Below are 26,270 nucleotides of genomic sequence, written 5' to 3' on the forward strand. Positions count from 1 at the left end.
TCTCCAATACTGATACAACTTTTGGGGAAAGTATATATTCTATTTGAATTACGGGAGAATAGAATGGAAAAAAGAAGTTGGGGAAGTATTACATGAAACCACCCTCATAATCTCATCTGGGAATGCATGCCAATCTCTGCCTTAGAATACAAATGATGCCAATGTGGTAATGTCACAGCAGGTCATAATTTTAAAGCCCCTTTAATCTAGATCCCTATTTTAATACACAAAACATGAGGAAATGAAGATCTGCCATCAGCTGTCTTGTAGTTTAATCTTTCTTAGATAAAAAAGGTTTGTCACCTAGCTTTTACATTCTCAGTACGTATTGGTTTAATTCAAAGTACACAAATGCTTAATATTATCATGCTTTACATTTAAATGTCGATAATTAATGAACGGTATTAGTTAAAACTTCCAATATTTGTGATTCATTCTTATACTTGCTTTGAAAGCTTTCTACCATCTTTCCAATTTGCATTTTAGATTGAAATGTGAAGCTTTCAATCAGAGCTTTTCAACATAGGCCCAAGAAGATGAGACACACTTTTAACTTAATAGTCTACTGATTCATTAAAGTTTGAGTTTCTGCCTCGGTAAAATTGAAGTAGCAAACAGGGTGTCTTTTGAATTTGCTTCCTGAAGCACTAGATGTAATCTTAACAGTACAGGATTTTCTTAGATTTATTCCCCCTGCTGTGACCTAAGAGCCTATCAAAACCTGCTTTTTTATCTTAGCCTTGACAGTTCTATTCTGTGTTGTCAATCCTAAAGCTATTTATCCCATTCTTAAAAGTTTCAAAGCAGCTGTTGTAAATTAAGAGTGTTTAATACATGTACATATAACAAGATAAAAACTTAAAATATATTTCAGTTAAGTAATTAAAAACTTTTTTGGGGGAAGAGTGAAAACAGACAGGTGGAAATAGGAGTAAAAGCAGTATTTAAGATTAAATCTGTGTCATGTTTTTTTAGCTGAACAGCATTTATCCATTTTGTATTTTAATTGATTTGTTATATATGCCTTGAGAGCTGCCCAGAGGGCTTATGCTGTGAAGCAGCTGTATAAATTTAGAATGTGTATGTGTATAGTTTATACAGACACTCAGTGCTATTGTACTGCCTTATTGTTTAATAAAAATGTGGTTGAGAAAACCAATGAATGCCATTTTAAGGAAATAAAGACTGACTCACTCTGATCATCAGCACTGCTTTTCTGATGTCACGAATTCCATCGTATACCAATCGAGAAGCATCAATGAATTCATTTTCATCCATTGGTTGAGCAGGGTCAGAACTCAGTGCTTCTACAGCAGCTTCTACTTGTTCAGTAAAACGTGGCATAACTAAAGAACACAAGGGGGGGGGGGACATTCCGCTTACCAGAATACAATAAAATTTGTGGCTCTTAGCATGCACATTCTGCAGTAACACAATACTGAAATGCAGTTTTATAATCCACAAACATTATTGGTACAACTGTTCTTTCATTGAAATGTTACAAATCACACACATTCAGATTTCCTAACCGTATCCCTACAAAGGCCATATAATACACACAGGACAGACACTTAAGAAAGGTGGGGATGTGACTACATTCATGCTAGTTTTGTACATTAATTGTATTGTGCATTTGAAATGTGTACATATGAAAAAGTTTTGCCATGAGACATGATGATGTTGACCACTCAGAAAACCTGAGTTGCTTGGTGGTATACAAATGTCATTAATAAACGGGTCGGTGCGTTCACCAGAAGGTTGGTGATTTGCTTCCACCTGCCTAGGTCTGGCTCTGGAAAGGATTCCTGCATTGAAAGAGGTTGGTCTAGAATGACCCTTGGGATCACTTTCCAACTCTACAATTCTATGGCTGCTAATAAAAGTTATTTTGTTGGGCCATATAAATAATACTAATTCGTTAAGATACGGTTAGTATGACAAAATAATACTAATTCGTTAAGATACGGTTAGTATGACAAAAACATGAGCAAGAAAATGGAAAGTCTGCCAGTGCAACAAATGCAGGATTAGATTACAGGTTCTCACATATGGCCTCAGTGGTGAGCCTAACACCATTGCTACAGAAGGAGGAAGAGCATGGTGAAATAAATACTTTCCTAAATAAGAGGTCAAATTGAGACTTATAAAGATCCTTTAATGCTTTATAAAATAACGTATATTCAATTTTGCATTTCTTGCCCTGAGTCCTGGCTACACCTGCTCTCTGCTTTGCTGGTCAATTTCCACCTGACCTGGGGGTGCGGGGTCCAGACCAAGGCAGTTGCTGAAGGTACCAGGGACCTTCTTGCTGTCAGTCCAGAAAAGGATGCTGCTAAGGTGCTTAGAGACTATAAGGGTGGGGTTGCTCTTGGGGGCCAAGATTTAATTTTGGGGATCCATCGTATTTTCAAGATTATGCTTCTGTATTTTGTTGTTAGACATTATAATGGGATTATATAATTTTATTGAATATTTCTTAAGGAAATGTTTTCATCAACGTTGTGAGCTCCCTTCAGCATAGTTTACTATGGAAATGCAGCATACAAATACATGGTGTTGATGATGATAATTAAGGAAATTTTAAGTAGCCACAGTGATCTGCAATGAAGCATTAAAAATGCTGACTCCAAATGTACTGTGTGTTACCAAGATCATCATTGCGGAAGAGGAATGCAGGATAGTGATACTGGAACTTGGTGTTGGAGCAAAATGGAACTAATCAGTCTGCCAGAAGGATTCTGCCTCATGTGTCATCAGTACCACCAGAGACGTTTGATGGTACAAACTATACTGTGGCTCTGCACGAAGACGCATTGGCAAATTATTTTAAGCTCAAGCTACTAACTAGCACACACGGCACTGTTCATAGTGCTCTAGGATTGAATATAGTAGTCATATGGCACTAAGAAATCCCTCTGAATGAGGATATTGATTTTATGATTAATTCATCTTAATTCAAGGTCAAAAAGAACTAATTGTCTGCTGTGGTTTTATGCATGGACAGAGTGGTCATAAACAATTCCTTCTGTTTGCATTTTACAGTTCAACAGAGTATCAGACTTGCTTCCAGACCAGAAACGTATTGGGTGTGTATGTTAAAATTAATGATATTTTAAATTTACCAATTACAGTTCCGCTTAGCTCTCACCTGTGACTTTACATTTTTTTCTTTCAAGAGAGGAAACTTGTTCTGTTAGGACATGCATTTTAGTACTGCAAGCCAGTAATTTCCTAGTGATTATATCCCAGGGATGGGATGTTGACTTATTGACTGGTGGAACTTCTAGTTCAACAACATCTGAAGACTCTCAGGTCTCCATGACAGCTACAGTGGAACCTCGGTTTATGAACACCTCGGTTTACGAATTTTCGGTTTACGAACGCCGCAGACCCATCTGGAATGGATTAATTCACTTTCCATTACTTTCAATGGGAAAGTTCGCTTCAGTTTATGAACGCTTCAGTTTATGAACAGATTTCCGGAACCAATTACACCCATGCTTCGGGTTAAGTACGCTTCAGGTTGAGCACTCTGCGGACCCGCCTGGAACGGATTAATCCACTTTCCATTACTTTCAATGGGAAAGTTCACTTCAGTTTATGAACGCTTCAGTTTATGAACAGACTTCCGGAACCAATTGTGTCCATAAACCGAGGTACCATGGGGCTCACAATGGATAAACAGACCCACATTTCAAGCAAATATTCCAGCAAAACACTAGATTTAGCACTGAGGTTTAAACAGTTAATAAATTTGCTGTACCTACCGACACCAAGTTGTAAGCAGAAAGCACTGAACAGGGTAAGTATCTGAAATTAAAAGCCTGATGAGGTAGTTTATCTTACCTGTGTTTGACAGCAGCTTTGTTGCATCCAGAACCTTTTCTGTATACACTCCAGGTTCATAATTATCCATTTCAGAAGTGACAACATGAATTACTCTAGCTGCACGACCACGAATTGCACCAGCAGTGCGATCTAAGCCATCAACATCTTTTTCTTGGAGAGCAATGACACATTTGTTTACATCTTCCAGAATATGATTCTCTGGTAGTAAAATAGAACAGAGCAGAATTCAAAATTAACATTTCGCCCTATGTTGGTGTATAACAGCATCAGCACGGAGCGTGAGGAGGATTGGTCAAGGCTGTGAAGAATCCCAAGTCTTTTGTTGTTACGTGTTGAGCACAAAATGCAGCAATTAATAAAAAGTTCAATTAAGAAAAAAATCCTCTATACCCCCATTTCATGACTGAAGGAAATTGTAATCATTCACCAGTTCAAAGTCTATTTTATTTGCGATACGGACGTGAAATAAGTCACATTCCAATCAACATTCTAAAACAGGGGTGGGAAACTTTAATTCCTTTCTCCATCCTGTTGAGAACCTCATTCCCTCAGTGATAGTCTGCTGAGGGCAGCAGATCACTTGCAGAGGGCTCCCCTGTGTCTTTCCCTCGCGTTATCCTGTTCTGCTCTCCTTCCTGCTCTCTTCCCTCTAGGTTCCCCACACCGGCAGAAAACCAAGCCAAGGGCCACAGGTTCCACCACCCCTCTTCTAAAAAGTTTTATAGATCAAATTGGACAACAAAGTGAGAGGTGCAGACAAAATCAAATACCTAAGAACATTCTTAGTAATTTGATGGGAATTTGATGGGAAGATAATACTTTTCACTTTCCTACATCTACTTCTTCAGGAAACAAAACATCTTTCTGAAGCCCGATAAAGATGAAGATGCTCAAGTTCTTATTGCCAATCATTTGTCCATGTTCCTCGGGCAGCTCTGACAATTTCACGCTTTATGGTGCTCAATTTTCCAGATACTTCTGGCACTGAAGGTATTAAATATTTGCACTGAAGCGGTATGCTCCTTTATGGAAAAGTGAGACATGTACTACAAGAAAGATTTTTCCTCTTCCTTTTGATATTCACCCCTCATTCCAAATCCTCACACATGTTCCTATTCTTGACATTAAGCCATTCTGAAATAGTCTAATGTTAATCAGAAGTATACAAAGCGGGAGCCAGGCCACCACACACGGCCTTTGCAAACCACTTGTTTCAAGTTTCCACTGTCTTTCAAAGGGCACCTTTGGAGAGCAACTTTATGCAGCCATTAGCTATGTAACAAACATTATTCAGCAAAGAGCAAATGAATGAATGCAGAATGAAGATTAAGAAACTGGGGGTGCAGAACAGTTAGGACAGGGGATTCTTAAGGTAAAGGTAAAGGGCCCCTGACCATCAGGTCCAGTTGTGTCCGACTCTGGGGTTGCGGCACTCATCTCGCTCTATAGGCCAAGGGAGCCGGCGTTTGTCCGCAGACAGCTTCCAGGTCATGTGGCCAGCATGACAAAGCTGTTTCTGGCGAACCAGAGCAGCACACGGAAATGCCGTTTACCTTCCCGCCGGAGCGGTCCCTATTTATCTACTTGCATTTTGACATGCTTTCGAACTGCTAGGTGGGCAGGAGCTGGGACCGAGCAACGGGAGCTCACCCCGTTGCAGGGATTCGAACCGCCGACCTTCTGATCAGCAAGCCCTAGGTTCTGTGGTTTAACCCACAGCGCCACCTGGGTCCCTAGGGAGTCCCTAGTATAAAATCCAGAGACTGAATCCAGTGAAAGTGGATGTGCAGCACCAGGTTCCAACCTCCTCAGCTTCACTCTGTCATCGGCTAAAGTGTCTGTCTCTTCCACCCTGGCCGATGCTTTTAGGAAAGATCTTTATAGAGCGCTGTTAACAAAATAAATAAATAAATAAATAAAGGAAGGAAGGAAGGAACTAATTATTAATGGAAGGGAAGGAAAGGCTATATTACAGTGAGAAACCCTTTGAGCAGAAGCAGGTAGGAATAGTCAGACTGTCCTCCACAGCCCCAGAGAAGAAAAGGCTGCAGTTGTAGGCATCTTAGCTTGGCAGTAGCAAGATAGTAACTACTGCTGAAGTCTGCCATAAGGCTGGGCTGCAAGTTTGCGTGTGTGGCAAGGCACAGTGGAAAATGTGGAAAACGGCTACAAACTCACATAACATACGTTTTCAACACCTCATTCTCTACAGCAGCTCTATATAAAGAAGGAGTGAGGCAGCCCAGTGGTATATTTTGCACTTCCACTACCAGGCCTGAGATCCAGAGAAGTAGCAACAGCAGCGAGGGCTTCTGTGTTGTTACCTATGCTCACAATACTTTCTAAAATTTGGATTGAGGAAATGAAGGGCTTTTAAGAAAACTTCATCTCATGGAGCTGAGGTTTACGGGAAAAGAAATGGCTGTTAATCAGTGCTGCTCCGCTATAGTCCCTTTAACCTGTTAGTAATGCTAGACATCCGCTTCAGTACAAGCCTGACATTCTACCACAACATAGCCATAGCTGAAGAAAAGAGCTGTTCTAGTGGCCTGGTATACTTCTTTATTTACATAAATCTATGTTGAACACCAACCGTAAATGACTGGTGATTGTTATCTCTAAAGTCCCTGAGGTAGTCAGACATTTTATTTTAAAAAGTAATACACAAAACCTAGCTGCAAGCTGTATGATTAATAAAATAAAGTATTCAAAATGCTGCCTGAAAGGAAATAACATGCAAATTAAAGTTGGCATACACTGTATCTTCTATCCATTTATCCAAACAATTATGTTAGCAAATAAGTCAAGCAGCATAAATAGACTAGTCTCCCAGCAATCTATAATAATTTATACAATAAACTTTGCTCTTTTGTACAAAACTGTTATCATTCAACAGCAACAAACCGTAATGATTGTCACCTTATTGTATTGTGTGCACGTAACGCAAACAGGAATTTCCAGGACAGTAGAAAATGTTTATTGGATAACAGATGTTAGGAAGTACTGTTCCATGCACACCACAAATATGGGGGAGATGTATATATTGATGGCAGTGCTATTGGCTGTACAATATAGGTTTTCCCTATGCTTCAATTATTTGTGGAAAGGAAATGCCCCTCCCCCCCAAGACTGATGTGACCAAGAGAGTTCTGGGCTAAAACAGCTGTGGTTGCCTGCAAATGTCTGCCTCAATGTGTTCACAGACCTCAGAAGACTGGATGATCTTATTGGAAAGCTTTCCTCCTGTTTTAGTTTTGTTTTTCTCCTCCTACAGGACTGATAAAGAGCATATCTACACCTCTTCTATATTTATATATCGACATCTTCACCATCCATTTTCATTTACTTCACGCAACTGATGAAATACAGTAAGCCTGCAACTTATGCAGGGGTTACGTTCCAGGGATAACGCCTAAAGTCAAAATTGCGAATAGTCAAAACACATGGGGTTCAATGTCAGGTGGATTGTCTGTCTTTTTGCCCCAGACACCCATCTACTGTTTTGTTTTTTGCCAAGAACGTAAAGATAGGGCTGCCAAATTTTGAAGGGTTTCCACCCCGAACAATCCTTCCTACTCCAGGTATGTCCAGGACGTATGGCAACCTTATTAAAGATATATGTGCACAAGCTAAATGCTGTAGACTCTTGCCTACAAAAGCTTGTGCTGCCACCATATTACATTCTTTGTTGCAGCAAACCAGCAATGCTATTCACAGAATTCAAGAGGATATTCCAGTACCACTGTAGCAGGATAAACAATGAAGCTAAACATAAAAGAAATCTTAGCATTCTGCAGCCCATTACCTGATACTGCCAGAAAGTCATCAATGGAAGTGATATCATCCACAGCATCTGTAAGCACACGAACTTGCTTTTCCCACTGTTCTTTAAACATCTCCATGTTTTCTTGAGCTAGCTTACTTTGTGGCTTGGCAGCCAAAGCCAAAGCTGCATTTATTACCTGTAACGCAAAACGTTTTTTTTTAAAAAACACACTATGAATTTACCAATTTTCAGATTTATGTACTAAAAATGATCTACATTTGGCAAAACTGAAAAATCAGTAGGGTGTTTTTGACTGGGGGGTGGGAACAGAGGCTACAACTGTTTTGGTTAAGGTTCCCTTGAGTTAATTCATGGCAATAATCAAACTGGGGATCTTCCTGATTAACTTTTTTGTTACAGCAGCTCTCGGTATAAAGAAAAAGCAAGAAAGACTGAGGGTTTCCCTCCCATAATTTAGATCTAAATATGTTGGGGATTGGCACAGAGTCTGCACATGTTCAACTGACTTAAATAACAATGTCATGAACACATCTGTTTACAATTTTGTTTTCCTTCCAACGTCTAAATGGAGTATTGCCAGGCACACATTACCCCTTTGCTCAATAGAGAAACAGATGACAGAGGATATTAGTTACCACTGATATAACAACTCACTAGAATATTTTATGTTAATAGCTTTAAGCTACCGCTGGTTTACGCTTTGTATTAAGAGATTACAATAACTTTTCTATTACGATCTGAAAAACCACCTACCTTACTGCGTTGATTTTAGCAGGCAAAATATTATTATACACACTAAAAATATATTTACACTCCGCACATTTCATGCAGAATTAAGACTATAGAATTCATAGATCCATTCATAATTTACCTGAGGACAGAGGGCTTCAAGCTGGCTTGCTGACATGTGGACTAATTTCACACCTTCTTCGTTATTTGAGATAGAACAGGCCAAGTTGGCAACCTGTGCATATGACAGAAAGGTATTTTAGGAAGGTGTTTTTGCTTCTGGAATCAAAAGCTCTTCACAAGGAGACTGTTACAGTTTGCATGCCTTTTACAACTGGCAATAACAATTCTTAAATTACAAAAACCAAAAACACACACAAACAAACCCAAACATTTCTGAACAAGTGTTAGCATGCACCTAACACTTTCATGTATTACAACCAGGGCTAGCCTTCAAACATTTGGTCTTCCAAATTGCATGTAGTAAAAAACATTTGAACAGACTGATTGTTATCCAATATTATTGCTTTACACCCATGTATAAGACCCTGATGTTGGGAAAGATTGAGGGCACAAGGAGAAGGGGACGACAGAGGACGAGATGGTTGGACAGTGTTCTCGAAGCTACCAATATGAGTCTGACCAAACTGCGGGGGGCAGTGGAAGACAGGAGTGCCTGGCGTACTCTGGTCCATGGAGTCACGAAGAGCCGGACACGACTAAACAACAAAGTAAGTCGGTTCATTTGGCTATTCTAAAGAAAACCTATACTTTAGCTAAAGGTGTACTGAGAGTCCCAATCTATAGTTTCACTTAGCGATTTGGCCTCTCAGAAGCGTAGCCTTGTGTGGGAACATTCTCCACTCATGTGCAAGCAGTTTATGGGCATCCAAGACAGAACAGAATACATTGCTGCCAATTGGTGCAGAAAAAGATGACAATTGGCTGTTTCTAGAGATTTGTTTGGAACCTTGAGCTGCTAACTAGAGACAAGTCCTTCCATTTGCTTTCTAGAAGGGAAATGAAAGGGCACATAAAAAACTATGTTATTTTTAAGTGAAAATGTTCTATATCTTGGAACCTGTTCTCGGAGGAGGGATTCTAAGAGGGTTTGTAGTTATTAACTGACAGGTGAATGACAGCTTGTTATTTAAAGCCTACATTTGCGCACAGAAATATGTAAAAATTAGTACAAAGACAAGAACAGTGCGTTCCATCCCACTATAAGCAGCAAAATTTCGCCTCTTTCTAGCAAGGAGCCAGCCAAAGGAAGCCTAAACTCTGGTTAGTAAACAGGTGGTTTCTTGTAAAGATTTATATTAAAAGCATTTTAATGTGTTTTGTTAAAGAAACACAGACATTGTCATGGAAGGAAAGCCAAAGTTTTTGCTGTCAGGACTTGAAACCAGGCAGAACCGGAGCCATAAGTATAAAGACTTCTAGTTATTTTCAGGGATCTTTGCACCCATTTGTACTTTTATCTATGCTTTCATAAGAATCATATTGTATAGATTAGGTATTTTGAACAGTGACAGAACTAAATGGCTCGTTAACAAAGTTGTTCATAAAGAATTTTACATTTTTAAAAAAAATCAAAGCTCTATGTTAGCATTATTTTCAAGTTTATTATAAAGACAAGTGTATTATCTACTGTGAATCTCTGTCACCAACCCTATTATTAACTGCTAGGAGAGATGAGTCTACAGAACTAAAAATAAACAAGCTTTTTTGTTACATTAAAACACACACATGCTAACTTTATTAAGAGCAAATCTGTGGAACACAAGCATGGAAGGATTGTTTTTGTTCATCCTTCTCCTTGCTATTTGGAGACTTTTTTGGGCATAGAGAAAATAGCAAGAAATGTAGATTTTCTTCTTTCTAACTGAGTGAATGTTTTGTTGACCTTCCAAATTCTTTTTCTTACATTAATACCCTCCTGACCTAGAACTCAAGGCAGTCACCCGTCCAGGAGATGACCTAGATGGTTTGAATAACAGGGTTGGCTATTCTAGAAAAGGCAAAAATCAGCTGTACATTGGAAAGACAAGTCTGGAATTACTGCCTTAAAAAGAACACAAACATTTGGTAATACCTTTGAAGATAAAGGCTTTGTTACTCTTTTGACAGTTTTATCAAATTCAAACCTCATGTTCTAATCTTAAAAGCTTAATAGGTTTGTACACTGCAAGAAGATCAAACCTATCCATTCTGAAGGAAATCAGCCCTGAGTGCTCACTGGAAGGACAGATTGTGAAGCTGAGGCTCCAATACTTTGGCCACCTCATGAGAAGAGAAGAATCCTTGGAAAAGACCCTGATGTTGGGAAAGATTGAGGGCACTAGGAGAAGGGGACGACAGAGGACGAGATGGTTGGACAGTGTTCTCGAAGCTACGAACATGAGTTTGACCAAACTGCGGGAGGCAGTGCAAGACAGGAGTGCCTGGCGTGCTATGGTCCATGGGGTCATGAAGAGTCGGACACGACTAAACGACTAAACAACAACATCACATTAAAACACAGTAAAAAAAACACCCCTATGGTTTAATGTTGGTGTGCAGTATGCTGTTGTACGTAGTTCCTTGATGTTCTTTGCTTGTTCCTGACTGTGCTGCTGGGAAAGAAACCAAAATCTGGTTTGTCGCAACATCCGAACCTGGGCTGACACTTCTCCCCCCCAAAACCCACAAGCAGTAAGACAAGAATAAACCTTGGTTACCACTTGTGGCTGTTTGGAGAGAAACGAACCTGAAATTCAGGTTTGGGCACTGTGACAAGTCAGACACTGAATTGCTTCCTGGTGGCACAGCAGCAGGAACAGAGTGAAAGCTTTGAACTGCGTGCCCCAGCATAATGCTAGCTTGCATTAAACATTAGTTTTTAAATCCACATTTGAGAATCCTAGTAATGAGATAAATTGCTAGGCATGCAAGGGAAATCACCCCTTTTCATCATCATTCCTAGATGACTGGTATAAATGTTTTCTAAATAGGGTTGTCGTGATCCTCTGTAAGATCAAATGTCTTTTCACTTCACTTTGTATATTCCTAGAGGATCTGGATTTGTCTCCTTTTTGGAGTCAGAAGTCAGCAAGGAAGATGGTGTGGCTATCATATGGGCTAGAAACTCATATTAGCAGGATTCCAGATTTCCTACTCAATGCCTGGGTAGTGGAGAGTATAATCCATACTACAAAACTTCTCACTTTTATGGTTGCACAGGAAAATATGTGCGACAACCAATACTGACACAATGTTCTTTTCCTGTACTGGCCTTTGAAAAACTAAAGAATTATTTTCTCCTTCTTATCTATCAAATCATTCTGTTCTTACTGAGCTGACCTCAAAATCCTTGCCAAAGGTTAAGGTTTTCACATGATTATAACCAAAACATTCTAATGTCATGGAATTCCATGAATGTCGAAGGATCTGCAAACAAACTGCCATGTAGTTAGGGACAGTCCCACCAAATGTCTTCATGCAACTGCTGCTTGCCCAGTTGTCCAGGACATTTCATGCAACCAAGCCCAGGGAGAGATGGCAAAAGCACTGTTCCTCACTAGGCTGAGGAACACAGCCTCCTATTGGGAAACTGAAGAAAATCCTAAAAAGCTCCCACATCATGGCTGCTTTCCCATTTCCCAATATAATGGGCAGCCAGGACAGTTAGGTCTGATTCTTACATGATTTTCTTGGCCCTTCCAACCCCAGGTTATTCAGCTCAGGAGATCGTGGTGTTCAATCACCCCACTGACCAGGCTGCTAAAAATAGGGAATGTCATCAGTGTATGTTTCTGTTCTGTAGTCCCTTCAGAACTTGACTGTGGAAAGCCTAGCCTCCCAACCTAAAGCTGACCATCCCTGCTATATATTCTCCATGTATGGAATAGCCAATACTGCACATTTGCAGTGTGGGACAAAAGCTGCCAAATGCACACAATTTAATATTGCTTCTTTTGCTAGGCACCTGCCCCGTACACTATTCTATGTGACAGGGTAATATACACACACACTGACAGCAAATCAATGACCATACCCCCTTGCCCCAGGCTTAGGAGTGACAGATATGCTGTGAATGATAATTTAGCTAATCCAAAAGGAACAAGTAGTTACGAGTTTGGAACTATTTCCTGTAGTACAGGCGGAAGAAATTAATTTTAAAACAGTTATCAAAAACACACACCACTCTTTTAGCCAATTCTGTAACCCATCTCCAAGAATCTGCCCTTTACATCTTAAGATACATGGATGACCTCGGGCTGCCTACTGGTGCTGCTAGCATTTGGATGAACAACTTTCTATTTACCCCCAAGTGACAATCCTGCCAGATATAATAGTAACAAATGCGTACTTACAACTACTTCCCTAAAACACTGCACTATGATTTGAGCTAATGTGCTGGTGACAGAACATTAAGCGGTGGGTAGTCTTCTAGAAGGCTGTCCATTCTATATGTGGATCAGCTCTTTAAAGTTTGCTTTGAAATTCATTAACAATGACACTGGAGCAAGAAATTAGGTTGATGTCTCAAGTGAGGCATTCTTAACTCTGTAAGTTTACTTGTAGAAAGCAAGCACAAGGCTCTGTTACTTGAGCAAGTAAATGTTGATATAGGCCACATTAGCCAACATGGTGCACTTCAGATATTACTCAACTACAACTCCCATTAGCCCCAGCCAGCATGGTGAATATTCAGGGATGATAGAAATTGTAGTCCAAAGTATCTGGATGGCAACATGGATGGAGCTGGATAGCTCAGTGGTGCTTATAGTGACAAGACTGCAGGTTGGATTAGATTATCCTCAGGGTCCCTTTCAACTCTACAATTTGATGATTCTATGATTCTGTGTTAGCTACCCCATTCAACACACTTTTAGATTGAAGTCCCAGCCTTCAGCACTTCCTGATTTGTGTTTAAACCATGTTTCTCTCTACTGATCATAAAAAACAAATATATTTTAGAGTATTGAAGGGCTCACCATTACCCACAAGCCATCATATTGCAGTTTACAAGACATAGTGGTTTATAAAATACTGAATCACATAACAGCAGATAACTTAAGATCAATCTATTGAGTTAGTTTCAAGACTATATAAAACATTAGCTGTTGGATGAACTTGTCTTTTCAAAGCTGCCCCCCTCAGTAATATGTAACATTTATCTGAAGCGGATTTCTACTATGAGCCTGAAATGTGCTTGGGAAACTGACATCAGCATGACAAATCAGTGAATGGCAATGGAATTGCCATATCAATCAAGTCTACCTCAGCCCTAATTAGAGAAGGGTAACTCGGCTAAATTTAGATGGCATCCAACCTGAGTTCAACTTTGTTATATCAAAAAAAGTCTGAGGCCCTTATGCTAGAGGGGGCATAAAGGAAAAAATGACCCTCCTTCATATGTAGTCGTCTGCTTCCTGTTTCGCTCCTCTGGTTGCTGGCATTCCAAGCTGTGATATTATGCAGTAAACCATTCACATTTGTCTGGCCTTGATGTTCTGGACAGTCTTCAAGGCACAGATTAGTATGGAAGGAGTTCCAAAAACTGGAAGCTTGCCTTAAACTTGTCTTTTATTGCATGAAATGACTGGGTGTGGAGGGTGGCCCTGGCTGAAAACGCAACGGATTAAGTTAGGTTGCAAAAGGGTTTATTAAAAATATATTTGTAGAAATCTTGTATATATCACTTATTATACATAACTATACTGAACGTTAATCACTATATAGTGACATCTGGTAATATGCTGTTCTTGACTGATCTCATGGCTTTCCTCTCTGTATTTGCAAAATATTTTTTTTACATTTTTTTTAGCTTAGTTACATTGTTTTTCAAGGCCTGTGCCTCTCATTTTCTTCTATAAAAGCCCTGAGGCACTTGGGCCAAGGTAGATAAACATGGTTAACAGATAACACAGAGATGTATTCTCACACAAGGCCTACATGAATTTTTAATTAACTGAGAATCTTATGTTTTGCTGAACAGATTTTGCATTTAATTTTAAGTTAGCAGTTCCCTAAAATTCCTCCTCAGCAGTTACATTAAGTTGTGTGCTGATCTGTTGATACTTTCTGTATGATGAAATTTTTCACTCCCTGTTGACATCTCAACCACATATACTGACTACCTCCACTGAAAAGCACTGTAACAACTGGTGTTGGCTGGTGTGGTGTCTTTTGTCTGTGGTGATTTGTTATCACTTGATACTACAAAGAATTATAAATATGTATGCATTAAACAGGCTTTCAAGTGTGACAAATGCCTGCCTTCAAAATTATAGCTTCTCTATAACATTGAATTCCATATTAGTGCAAAGCCTTTTTACACTTGTGTTAATAGCGGCATGTGGCATTGGTAAAGCCACTTGGAATCTTGCATTAACGTTAACAAAATGCAGGAATGCGATCTGTGAAATTCTGGCTTTTATGTCCTCAATAATAAAAATACTTTTTTCCATAGTTATGAAACAGATAAATCTACAGCCATTTCAAATGTAAATATTTTGTCCAGCTTGAAATGTTATATTATCTGACACTAGCCAACTGGCTCTTTTTCTCTAAAGCACTTATGCTGTCACACTTGCAAACTTCTCTCCACAACTTTGTTTAAAAACCCCACAAAACTCTGTAACGCACATAATATTACCAACCAGGAAAAGCTGTATTTAACACGCTGCCCAAAACTCAACTGTAAGTAAAAGGAGAATTTTTAGAAATCAAGTATTGTAGCTATAAGGCTAGCTAGGGAAATTTCCAGATATATACTTCATTTGTTTGGTTGTTTTTATAAAAGAGAAGCAAGGACAGAAAGCTCTTGGTGTTAAAAGAGCAAGGTTTCTCTATCAGCACACCAGAACCTGAAGTGATCCAATGAAGCTGGCTGGTTGTAGATGGAAGATAAATACTTCACGTAACACATAATTAACCTGATATAAGTTTTTTCAAATTTTAAATTATCACTCTACCTCTATCAGCTTGTTGGCATGTTCACGGAAAACCTGTGCGTATTCCTTAACCTCTTTCTCATTCCCATTCTTGGCGGCTTCAATCAGAACTAGAAGTGGTACGTTTGTCTCCAGAAAGGAATCTGAAACATGGTCCATTACAGCCTTGCGGAGCTAAGAACAGAGAACAAAACAATGTTGGCCCTTCAGTGTAAACTGCATTAATAAAAAGTTCACTTTGCCAGCAACCCTATTATTAAACACACATAATCCTTCACTTTAATGCAATTGGCATTGCTGTATGGAGGCTATTCTGAAGCTAACTTCCCCAGTAAATGTTTCATGTCACATAATCATTTTAGCCTCAAAATAATAATCTTAATGGGGAAACACAGTACTTGCTTAAACAATTAGATAGTATGAGGTAAGGCCACTGTATTGCTCAGAGGCTGGATCTGGCCCACGAAACCTGGTTCTCAGCAGTCCTATCAAGTTTTAAGTCAAGGCACTGCAGAAGTTCTATCAGATTTCACTTGTTGGGAAAATAATGTTTTAAAAGCTGTGAGACGTATTCCATGTATCCAAGGTTTGACTACAGTGCTTTGGCCTTTTCAGATCTGATTTGTCCCACTACCCGTGAGATGTTGGTGACTTTATAACAAAGTATGGCGACTCATGACAGGGAGTATTGAAACTGGTCATTTTTCATGTTTTAACAAGATTAGATTGACACAAAAGCAGTTTCGACTTTCCCTGCAGCCAAGGAAAAAGGCAGCAACAAAAAGGCATTGCTAATGGCTCACTCTGATGCTCTCTCTTCATAAGGAGAGAGTTCATTCTAGGAAGACAATCATTGTAAGCAGTGGCTCGATTAGGTTGGCCTTTGCTGCTGAAGAGAAGAGGAGGAAGAGCTCATCATGGCCCCGCCTCCAGCAAAGCTGCACCTAAGAGGCTTCTGTGAAGACACTGCGACTCCCTTCTTCCAAGGCCAGCTCACTCAACTTCTAATTGAATCCAATCTTTTAGTTTTCTACTACAATGAACAGAACATTAAAGACTGCTAGAATCAAGCTAACATGATAAATGGAATGTTATGTAGTGTAACTGTTTGCATGAACACTTTATACATATTTAATACTGTACCTGTCTACGCAAATCCCTTGTCTTTTTTGTCATTTTGTCTATTGCAGAATTTAAAGCATCACTTCTTTCTTTGCGTCCGGCCTAGAAAATTAGATAAAACAAACAAGCTTTATTAATGTATTGTACCCATTGCAATGGCTCTTTTCCAAAGGATTTGAACACCCAGGTTTCTCTGTTGACTTCAGTGTCAAAGGCAATGCCTCATAGATGATGAGCTAACAACACTGAAGTCCAAACAGAACGCCATACTTTGTACGCTCAGGTCACATGCACAAGTAAGGAGCCCCTTTATGGGACTGAATACTTACAATGGTTGATATAGACATAGGGTTGAATCAAACACTGCACGAGCAGACTTCTGCTCTCACACAATGGCACTGCTGAACACATAAAGCACTTATACATAGTTGAACCTGGCAAAAACTTAGTTCTATGATAGAATAGTTTAAATCACAGTAGGGGGTGGGTTGTGGCCTTCCAGTTGCTGCTGGACTCATAATCCCTGATCATTGCCATGGTAGTTGGGGTTGATGGGATTTGGAGTTCAGTCACATCCAGAGAGTCACAGGTTTATAAGTGGTTTCAAATTTCTATAAATAGGGGAAGCATCCCTTCAATATTTTGGCTCATGAAACCATCTAGTTAGGTGACCAAAGATACTCTCTCTTAGAACTGCCTTTCTCCAAGATGTTGTATATAAAGTTAATAAATAATAGTAACAACTCTGCACAGGTTTTGAGACTCAGACATATATAGACTTACAAAAACTTTACATTTTTGTCAAGAAGTCTATTTTTGTCAAGAGTGATTGTTGTTGCCTTCCATTTTTTTCTTGACTTTTCCCTCTTTCCCCAAATAATAATTCGTCATATCTTAACACTTGCGTGTCACTGGTTTTAGGGGAAAACTCTGGAATTTCTCATTAAAACTTTCCCCACACGCATGTTGGCTATGCTACATTTGTGAAGTTTTAATGTGGGAAGTTTCCCTTGTCCTCTGGGAACATAAAACCAAACTGTTTAATACCCGTAGAGATTGAGTGAATGGAGAGGTCCTTAAGCATTGGGTTTAAAAAACCCAAAGCAGACAACTTGAGGTGAGAACCTAATAGGATTCTTTTTTTGGGGGGGGGGTGCAATTTATGCTGGGACAGCCTCCTTCCAGTTCTGTCACAGAGGTACAAAAAGGGAAATAACCGACAGAGCTACTGGGCGAGACTGGCATTTCAAGCAGGCTTCGAAATGTCTGCTTACCACTGTGAGTGCAGTGCTGCCCTCTAGTGAGCATGACAACCGAAAAGCAACTGAGTTTGTTATATGTATAATGATTTAAAAGTTGCAGAATATACCGTAGTTAATGACAGAACAAGTCTCAAAATACTTAAGACAGAATTGTTAGTTAGCATTCATTCTTACTGTCATAGCCTATTTATTCCAGTATTTGAACTGATAAAATTTGCTACACAACTTGAACAAAATTCCTCCAATTAACAATTCTATTTTAAAAATAAAAATAAAAGCCACAAGCTTCTTGCTTATTAGAATTACAGGTAGTTTTTTTTACCTGTACTACATCACCCACACGGCAAAACTAAATATTTATGGTAGTTTTTGCCAAACAAACCCAGACTCATGCAATTAACATTTGCTTTGGCTAGGTAGGGGGGAAAGTAAAGTTTACTTTTTTCCAGAAAAGGCTGAAAATTGATCAGGATGCCTGCAAACGTCCTCAAGATCTATTTCAAGTTTCCCTGTGAACTCTTTGTCCACCCAGGTTTGCTTTTGTTCTTCAAGTTCTCATTATCACATTTGTTTCATTGGAATAGGACTCAAGTTTGCTTGTTCTCAAATAATATCTGAACTATCCAGAAGTAGAACCATTAGAGCTTTGAATGACATTATCTTATTTTATTTTTTTAAAAAACACATTTAAAGTAGAAAACGATTTATTAAAGCTATTGCATTTGATTTGACTCCCCTATGTGGTCTTTACCAAAACACTCTTTCTCCATTTCTAGCAAATAAAAAAATAAAAATTCTTCCTTTTAAACTAGATCTTTAATTATATAGCAATACAAATAATTTCTGACATGCTAACCCCTTGCAACTCTCCCTTGGCAGATTTTTTTTTTTTTAATTTAGCACCCTGCTCTCACACATGTAGGCATAAGAATGCCAGCAGGACCACCATGTCACAAAAATCTGTACTATAACTTTACTTCACAAATTCAGATGTATAGCTCAGGGCTATTGTTATAAACATGTAACTTGCAAGAGAGATTCATGTAAAGTCATTCCAATTACTTGGATGCTGGATGAAAAATTCCTACAATTAGTTTTTCCTCTTAGTGGTAGTCTAATCTCACAATTCACAGTATGCACCACTGTGTCTTAAACTGCAAAGCTTCTGGAAAACCCAAACAAAAAGGAACGTCACAGGATGACGTCAGCCTATATACAGTTGTGTGGTCGCAGCACATAAGCAAATGCATTCCTGTACCGTATCCCTGAAAGCTTTTCAGCAAATGCATTCAAGCGACTACAGAAGCTTCTCTCAGCAATAAGCCACCCTTCTGCCATCAACAAGTTAAGACAAAAAAGCCATAGCAGTTGAAAGCATTTTCAATTAAGCAGCAGTACCAAGAACTCCAATTCAGCACTGTTTAAGGAATTAACAGACCTACCGCTGGAAATCAAGGAAATGAATTCAAAAGGAATATGAGAAAAGAGGATGTCAAGTCATTTTTTTCCTCGGATGAGGACAGCAGAAGAAAGTAAATTATTCAAAGGTTGTCAGTGTTAGAGCCTTTTACAGACTCACTGTGTTGAGTCTAAAACTGCGACTGAATGCAACCGCCAACGCACTCAAAAGAATGGGTAAGTTTATATATTTTTGTTTGTTGTACTATGTGCAGTCAACCTTGCTTCAGAAATGCACATTTAGACAACAATAGATTTAAAAGGCAGTTTTCAGTTGCCTTATCAGTAATGTCAATAATTCAGAGATGCTCACTAGGATTTGTTTTATATTCTAAGACCTGAAACATTTTAATGCATGTGATTTATCTGTAGCATTCTTTATCCGTCTTGTTGGAAGCATACATCTGATAAAAATATCCTATTTTGTTGTTTCCCTGAATTATATTCTGCAGGCTTACATTTCAAGTGGCCATTAGGGGCTCCTATGCTGGCAGCAGTATATGCAATGAGTATTGTTTTTAAAATGCTGCCTGCCTTGGGCACGGCTTGTCCGCCAAAATGCCGTTGCGAGAAGCTGCTCTTTTACTGTGACTCTCAGGGGTTTCACTCAGTGCCAAACACCACTGACAAGGGCTGTCTAGGTTTGTCTTTGAGGCACAATGTTATTATGGAACTTGAAGGGGATCAGTTTGCAAGCTTCAGTCAACTTACTTGGCTTCATTTAGACCATAATCAAATTGATACAATAAGAGAAGATGGTTTTCAAGGACTGTATAAACTCAAGGAATTAGTTTTAAGTTCAAATAAAATCTCTTATTTGCCAAACACAACTTTTAGCCAACTGCTTAACCTGCAACATTTGGACCTCTCTTTCAATCAATTGTCTGCTTTGCATCCTGAGTTGTTCTATGGCCTTCGCAAACTGCAAACCTTGAGTTTACGTTCCAATTCCCTGAGGACTATCCCAGTCCGTCTATTTTCAGACTGCCGTAGTTTGGATTTTTTGGATTTGAGCACAAATCGCTTGCGAAGTTTGGCACGCAATGGATTTGCAGGATTAATCAAACTGAGGGAACTTCACCTAGAGCACAACCAGCTGACAAAGATTAACTTTGCTCATTTCCTACGGCTAAGCAATCTGCACATGCTCTTCTTGCAGGGGAATAAAATTAGCAACTTGACATGCGGGATGGAATGGACCTGGGGCACTTTAGAAAAGCTAGATTTGTCTGGAAATGAGATCAAAGCCATTGATATGACAGTTTTTGAAACAATGCCTAATCTTAAAGTACTCTTACTGGATAACAACAAGCTAACCACTCTGGAGTCCAAGGTTTTATATTCACTTGCAACCCTTACTACAGTGGGCCTCTCCAGCAATCCCTGGGAATGCAGCCCCAAAATATGTGCACTAGCCACATGGCTGAGTGGCTTCCAAGGTCGGTGGGAGCATTCGATACTTTGTCATAGCCCAAACCACACCCAGGGAGAGGATATTCTAGATGCAGTTTATGGTTTTCAGCTTTGTTGGAATTTATCAACTGTTGTTACATCCATTGCTACAAGTTACAGAGCTCCAACGACTGAATATACAAAAAGGATAAGCTCCTCAAATTTCCATGTGGGAGACAAAGAAATTTCAACTACGACAGGCATACCCATTACTACAGAAGAGCAGTTGCCTGAGCCGAACAATGCCGTCTTCAGCCAGCAGGTAATTACAGGAACAATGGCTTTATTATTTTCTTTCTTTTTTATCATTTTTGTAGTGTTCATCTCCAGGAAGTGCTGCCCTCCCACATTAAGAAAAATTAGGCAGTGCTCAATGATTCAAAGCCACAGGCAACTACGATCTCAAACACGGCTACATATGTCAAACATGTCAGACCAAGGACCATATAATGAATATGAAGCCAGCCATGAAGGACCTTTCATCATCATTAATGGTTACGGACAGTGCAAGTGTCAGCAACTACCCTATAAAGAATGTGAAGTATAATATATACAGGTAATCAAAAAACAAAAAGAAACACAAAATCAGATAAACTTATTTTAAATTGCAGGGATCCTACACATATTTTTGATTTTTTTTTTTACAAATGTTGAGAAAGCTTGGATTTTTCTAGGCTACTTGTTTTGAGTGATGCAGTATTTAAGGGTGGCTTTTTTAAACCCATAGTATTTTCTGTGTTAAAGCAGCAATGTTTGCATTAAATTTGCACTCCTAATGTTTGGAAGTCTAAATATGCTCAACCCAAAATATGTAAACTGCTTCATGTTAATGTAATTATACGTGTAAATTTTTACTCTCAAGCCTCCAGATTTGATTTAGAAGAATGGTCTGGATGAAAAGATGTTAGGCATATATTTACAGGACCCAGTAAAGGGAGGACATTTTACCAACTAAAGCATTGTAGCTATGATCCCCAACATTTCAGCTGGCTTGGTTTTCTTTTGAAGTAGAGATTTAATGGAATTTTCTTCATTAAAAAAAACTGGTTCTTGGGACTTATGATCTACAGTGGAAAGGTGCAAATGGGGATTTTCCAGTGTACTGAAGCATGGAAAAAGATTATTATTTTCTTAACTCCATATTGAGAGTTCAGCTTATCTAAATGTGTTCCAGATTCAGAATATAGCTGTTGACAGTTCTGAATAAACCAGGATTACATCCCCATTGCTTTGAAATATCAACCTTCTACAGGCAATCAGTAGCATGCAGTTTGGTCTTCAAAGTATTAGATACACTTCAACTTTTATTAAATCTGTCTAATGGGACACATTTCAGACTAAGAATCAATATATACTTTACACAAATGAAAACTGAGATGGTTGTTTTTTTAAAGCAAACACAGAAAATTATTCCTTTCATCTCCAGCTGTTTGTCTAGACCAGAAAACTATTTTATGCACCAACTACTGGTTTCTCTGGAGGACAAATTAGTCCTTGCAGTACAGCTTTCATCTACCATTGCAACATCCCAATCAAGTAAGATTTATGCTCAAATCCTGGTCTGGTTTATTCAGAAGTGAGACAAATATGTTGGGAGACGTAAGAACATTTTAATGTAGGATATCAGAGATGGTTTACTAAAAAAGCAATTTTAGGAACACTATTTTGCTGAGCAGAATGTTTAGAAATATTTTAGGCAGTACAAAACTACTCTGAACAAAACTGATTTCTGGATAACAATACAGTTTCCAGATTGGGTTATGGAATTGAATATTACTGTGCATCTAATGTGGACAGAAGTTCATTGGAGAGGAGAATTTAATACAACTGTTCAAAAATCATGAACACATAACCAAAGCTATAAAGTTAGAAGGAAATGTACATATGTAGATCTAACATATCATGCCACGTTCAGCTGCAACAGTATTTACAAGTACATGCAGAGGGAAAAGAAACATTGGTGCTTGGAGTTCTTAAATCAGTATATAGTATTAATTGTGTGTTGTACTATGCTGCAAAGTTTTCAACCTAACCATTGGCTCAAAAATCCATTTTTATATGCGTAATATCTCTTAGTGAAGTACTTGGATAAATATATTTCAATGCTTTAACAAAAAAAAAGTGAGTAGTTTGGAGATGCAAGACTTTAAAGCCACTGAGTCAAAGTCCACAACCCATGAGCTTAAGCTTTTCATATTGGACTCTATTTTAAGTTAATAGGAGGGCTCCTATTTTTCTAGTTCTATTAAGCCACTGACTGTTTACTACTAGAGTGAAAATGGATGGACAGATGGAAGGATATCTGCAAATATCTCATGTAGTAAGCCATTATTTTAGCCATATACAGTGTATTCTATGCATCTGGGCAAAGGGAATTTCTCTCTGCATTTAAACACTGCAGCCACCAAGAATCTATTCAGCTTCATTGAGATTAGTGTTCTATATACCAAACTCTCGCAAACTGCCAGCCTCTTCTCCCAGCTCCCACTCCATATGGAGACACAGATAATTTCATGTCTTGCCAAGAATCAGCTGTGCATAACTCTACAAGTGTGTTAGGAAGGTGGACAAAGGCAATGAAAGATAAAGGCTTAACAGCAGAAGTCAGTCCCTTTCTTAACAGGTAGCAAACAGGCTTTTCTTTCAAAAATGTCTGCAGTTCCTCACTATGCTGAGTAGCAATGCACTAACTCTATAGAATTTAGTATAAAGTGGGAAATATAAATTCCAGCAGTTTTTCCACAGAACCATTTACATGCCCAAGATCATTACCACTACAAGCCCTTTTTGCTTCCTATAGCATATTTCCAATTGAAAATAGCCCAACGTTATCCCAGTTAATTACTTAAAAAATATGTAGGAGCTGTGAAACTGGCTGGACTTATTTAGCCAACATTTCTAGTTCCCAACAACCCCTGCCCTCCTGGGTACTTTCTATGGCTTATGCTGGGCTTTTGTAAGAGATGCCAGTAGAATCCTACTGCTGCCATTATCTCCTCCAAATGTGTGGTAGGAAACGGATATTCGTGTTTAACATGTGGAACAGGGGGATTCTGCAGCAAGTGAGTATGTGGAACTGCTGATAATAGTCTGATCTGCGTTTACTTTTCCCTTCAAGGAAATTCTCTATTCCTCCCTGCCATGTTAACCCACCTATCTATCCCTTCCCTTTGGGCTGGTATTTGTAGACACCTAAGCAAGGACAGTCCAATGTTATTTCCATACTCAAGCAGGTTTGGATTACAAAGTTATGACATGTCTTGCAGATACTTCCATTACCACAATGAATACTTGTCTTTATAGTGACCTTTGGCTGCTTTAACAAAAAACTATGTGGGCTACTAAGTTTGAACTTGCAATCACTCAAAGCACAGGCCAGTATTAAACCCAGTAAGAGGAATCATATGGCTTGCGTGATGATTCACTGGCATCCACAAAAATAGACCAGTCTTTCAAACAACACTGAGCTGTACACAGCAAGCCCGCCCACTAGTTATGTTCGCTATATTTCTAACTATTTTGCTTTGTCTATCTAGGAAAGAGGGTATTTTATTGAGTGGCAAACTGACTGCTACTACACTCACATTCAGTCTTGTATAAGGAAAGATGTCAGGAGTATTATTTTAACCAACAGAACATACAGTATGAAGATCATTTCAAACCTGCATAATCACACTGACAATAGCATCTATGAAGGATGTACATGTATGAAATGCCAAAAGACTGAATTCAAACACAAAAAAATTCCAGTTGACAGGTTTCTACAATTTGGCCAATATACATCAAATATCAAATAAGTGAAGGGAGAGAGTTTCATGCATCATTATTTATTAAATTTATATACAGTACTGCCCTTCATTACAGGGCAATTCACAACATAAAAATAAAAAATTAGAACACAAAATACATAACAAGAACAAAAACAAACCAATAATCTTCCTCCCACAAACATGTGTAAAAGAACATAGAATGTTAATCAGACAAAGGCCTGGTTATAGAGAAAAGTTTTCGCCTGGCGCCTAAACCTATGCATTGAAGGTGCCAGGTGTATCATTAAATAAATTACTAAATTTATTCAGGAGGAGTGATATTTATGTTTGCTCTTAGCTTATAAAGGTCAGGCAGCTTTAATTTACTAGTATGAGATTAATATCCTGTCTCTCCCTTTGGCTACTTCCCTTTATTTCTGCCTCCCTCAAAAGTTCATTCAAAAGAATGAAAAAAGTAGTGATTTATAACCACATGTATATATATATACCAAAGCTGTATAAGGTATAACATTAATTGGTGTCTAAAAGAATTCTTCCCAGAAAAAACAGGTTTTTTTGGCAGTAAGAAATCTAAAACATAAGAATACCATCATCAAAGCAGAACACTGTTTACAGTGAAAATGGATAGAAACTGCATTGTAAACATGTATCATGGAGATATGCACATGTGAATCAACCTCAAGACTAGCATAATGTACTGTGTCATGCAGCTGTAGTTCTCCCCCAACCTTCATACACTACGTGTTTTCATTAGCGACGGTTTCCACACATGCTTGAAGTTTTCTCTTATTTGCTAATATCAGAATGCTTTCCTTCATGTCTTCTACAGCTACACTTACAGAGCCTTAGAAGGGGAGGGGTCAAAACAAGCAGAACCACATCGTATTTGTGGAACTCACTGCCCAACAAATCTCTCAGTATATGTATTACTGCCTTTATGGTCCATTAAGGTCCTTGCAAGCAAGTTTCAGAATTACAATTTGTTGCTGCATGTGGGAAGAACAAGGTGGTGAGGTTATATCATGTTTGGTGCCACAATCATCTGCACTCCAAGATCAGATACATGGAGTTTGCTTCACAAGCATTATCTTCCTTCAACTGATAGCAACATTAAATACAGTACTTTGGAATCACTTTTAATATTCAAGTAGTTACTTGCTTTGTGTGTGATACACACAAACACTCACTCACTCTACAGGGGTATAAAGGTTTAGATTACACCATTACCCAACATAAATGCAGGTCATGTAACCTAAGGGAACAAAAGGGTAGCTACATCCATGATGCAAACTTCAGAAGTCTCCCCAGTCCTTCTAATCCATCATTTCTCTCATTACTAATTTTTTTCCTGGAACTTTTCATTTAATTCTGAAATAAAATATTAACAGACATTCCAAATGACCTGTGCCAATAATGTTCCAAGATGCGTTTTCTGGTGGAGGATAAAGGTTCATAATGCAGTAATTGCAGTGTACAAAAACATTAAAATTGTGTATACTGTAAAAATAGAAGTTGCCTCTTTATTGGTGCCATTTCAAGATGGAAAATACTGGTAATGCAATCTATTTGGTGACAAAATGTAACAACAGCAGTCTTCAGGACCAGCTATAAATTACCTGCTCCTGCAATATAGGCTGTCTAGAAAGGCTCTGAGTATGGTACCTTCCATTACACACCATTGAAATGCCACTGTTAGCTACATTAGTATAGACCAGTCCCTGCTGTCAGGATTAATGGGAATTGTAGTCTGACAACTTATGGAGACACCACTTTGGCCACTGTGAACTTTCTGGATCCTCAAGTGAATTGTTATTAATAATAATAATTTATTAAATTTCTAAACTGCCCTTCATCTGAGGATCACAGAGTGGTTTACAATATAAAAACACAACAATTCACA

General features: G+C 38.6%; 2 protein-coding genes across 6 annotated transcripts in view; one reads left to right on the top strand and one right to left on the bottom strand.

The window, feature by feature from the left end:
* The window catches only part of CTNNA1 (catenin alpha 1), a 68,721-nt gene that overhangs the window by 15,755 nt on the left and 26,696 nt on the right, over positions 1–26,270 (bottom strand). For all 5 annotated transcript variants that reach the window (XM_035110170.3, XM_035110169.3, XM_088665548.1 and 2 more), the window contains exons 8-13: positions 16,450–16,530; positions 15,328–15,480; positions 8,508–8,600; positions 7,655–7,811; positions 3,847–4,047; positions 1,195–1,346 (exon numbers count right to left, since the gene is read on the bottom strand). In XM_035110170.3, the coding sequence (XP_034966061.1) occupies positions 1,195–1,346; positions 3,847–4,047; positions 7,655–7,811; positions 8,508–8,600; positions 15,328–15,480; positions 16,450–16,530 (837 nt within the window). The remainder of the gene's footprint in view (positions 1–1,194; positions 1,347–3,846; positions 4,048–7,654; positions 7,812–8,507; positions 8,601–15,327; positions 15,481–16,449; positions 16,531–26,270) is intronic.
* Positions 19,514–24,024, top strand: LRRTM2 (leucine rich repeat transmembrane neuronal 2). Its single transcript, XM_088665549.1, has one exon. It carries the CDS (start codon positions 19,633–19,635, stop codon positions 21,145–21,147), a length of 1,515 nt encoding a protein of 504 aa, XP_088521675.1. The 5' UTR covers positions 19,514–19,632; the 3' UTR covers positions 21,148–24,024.

The sequence above is a fragment of the Zootoca vivipara genome, chromosome 3, assembly GCF_965207765.1.
Source record: "Zootoca vivipara chromosome 3, rZooViv2.hap1.1, whole genome shotgun sequence".
NCBI lineage: Eukaryota > Metazoa > Chordata > Lepidosauria > Squamata > Lacertidae > Zootoca > Zootoca vivipara.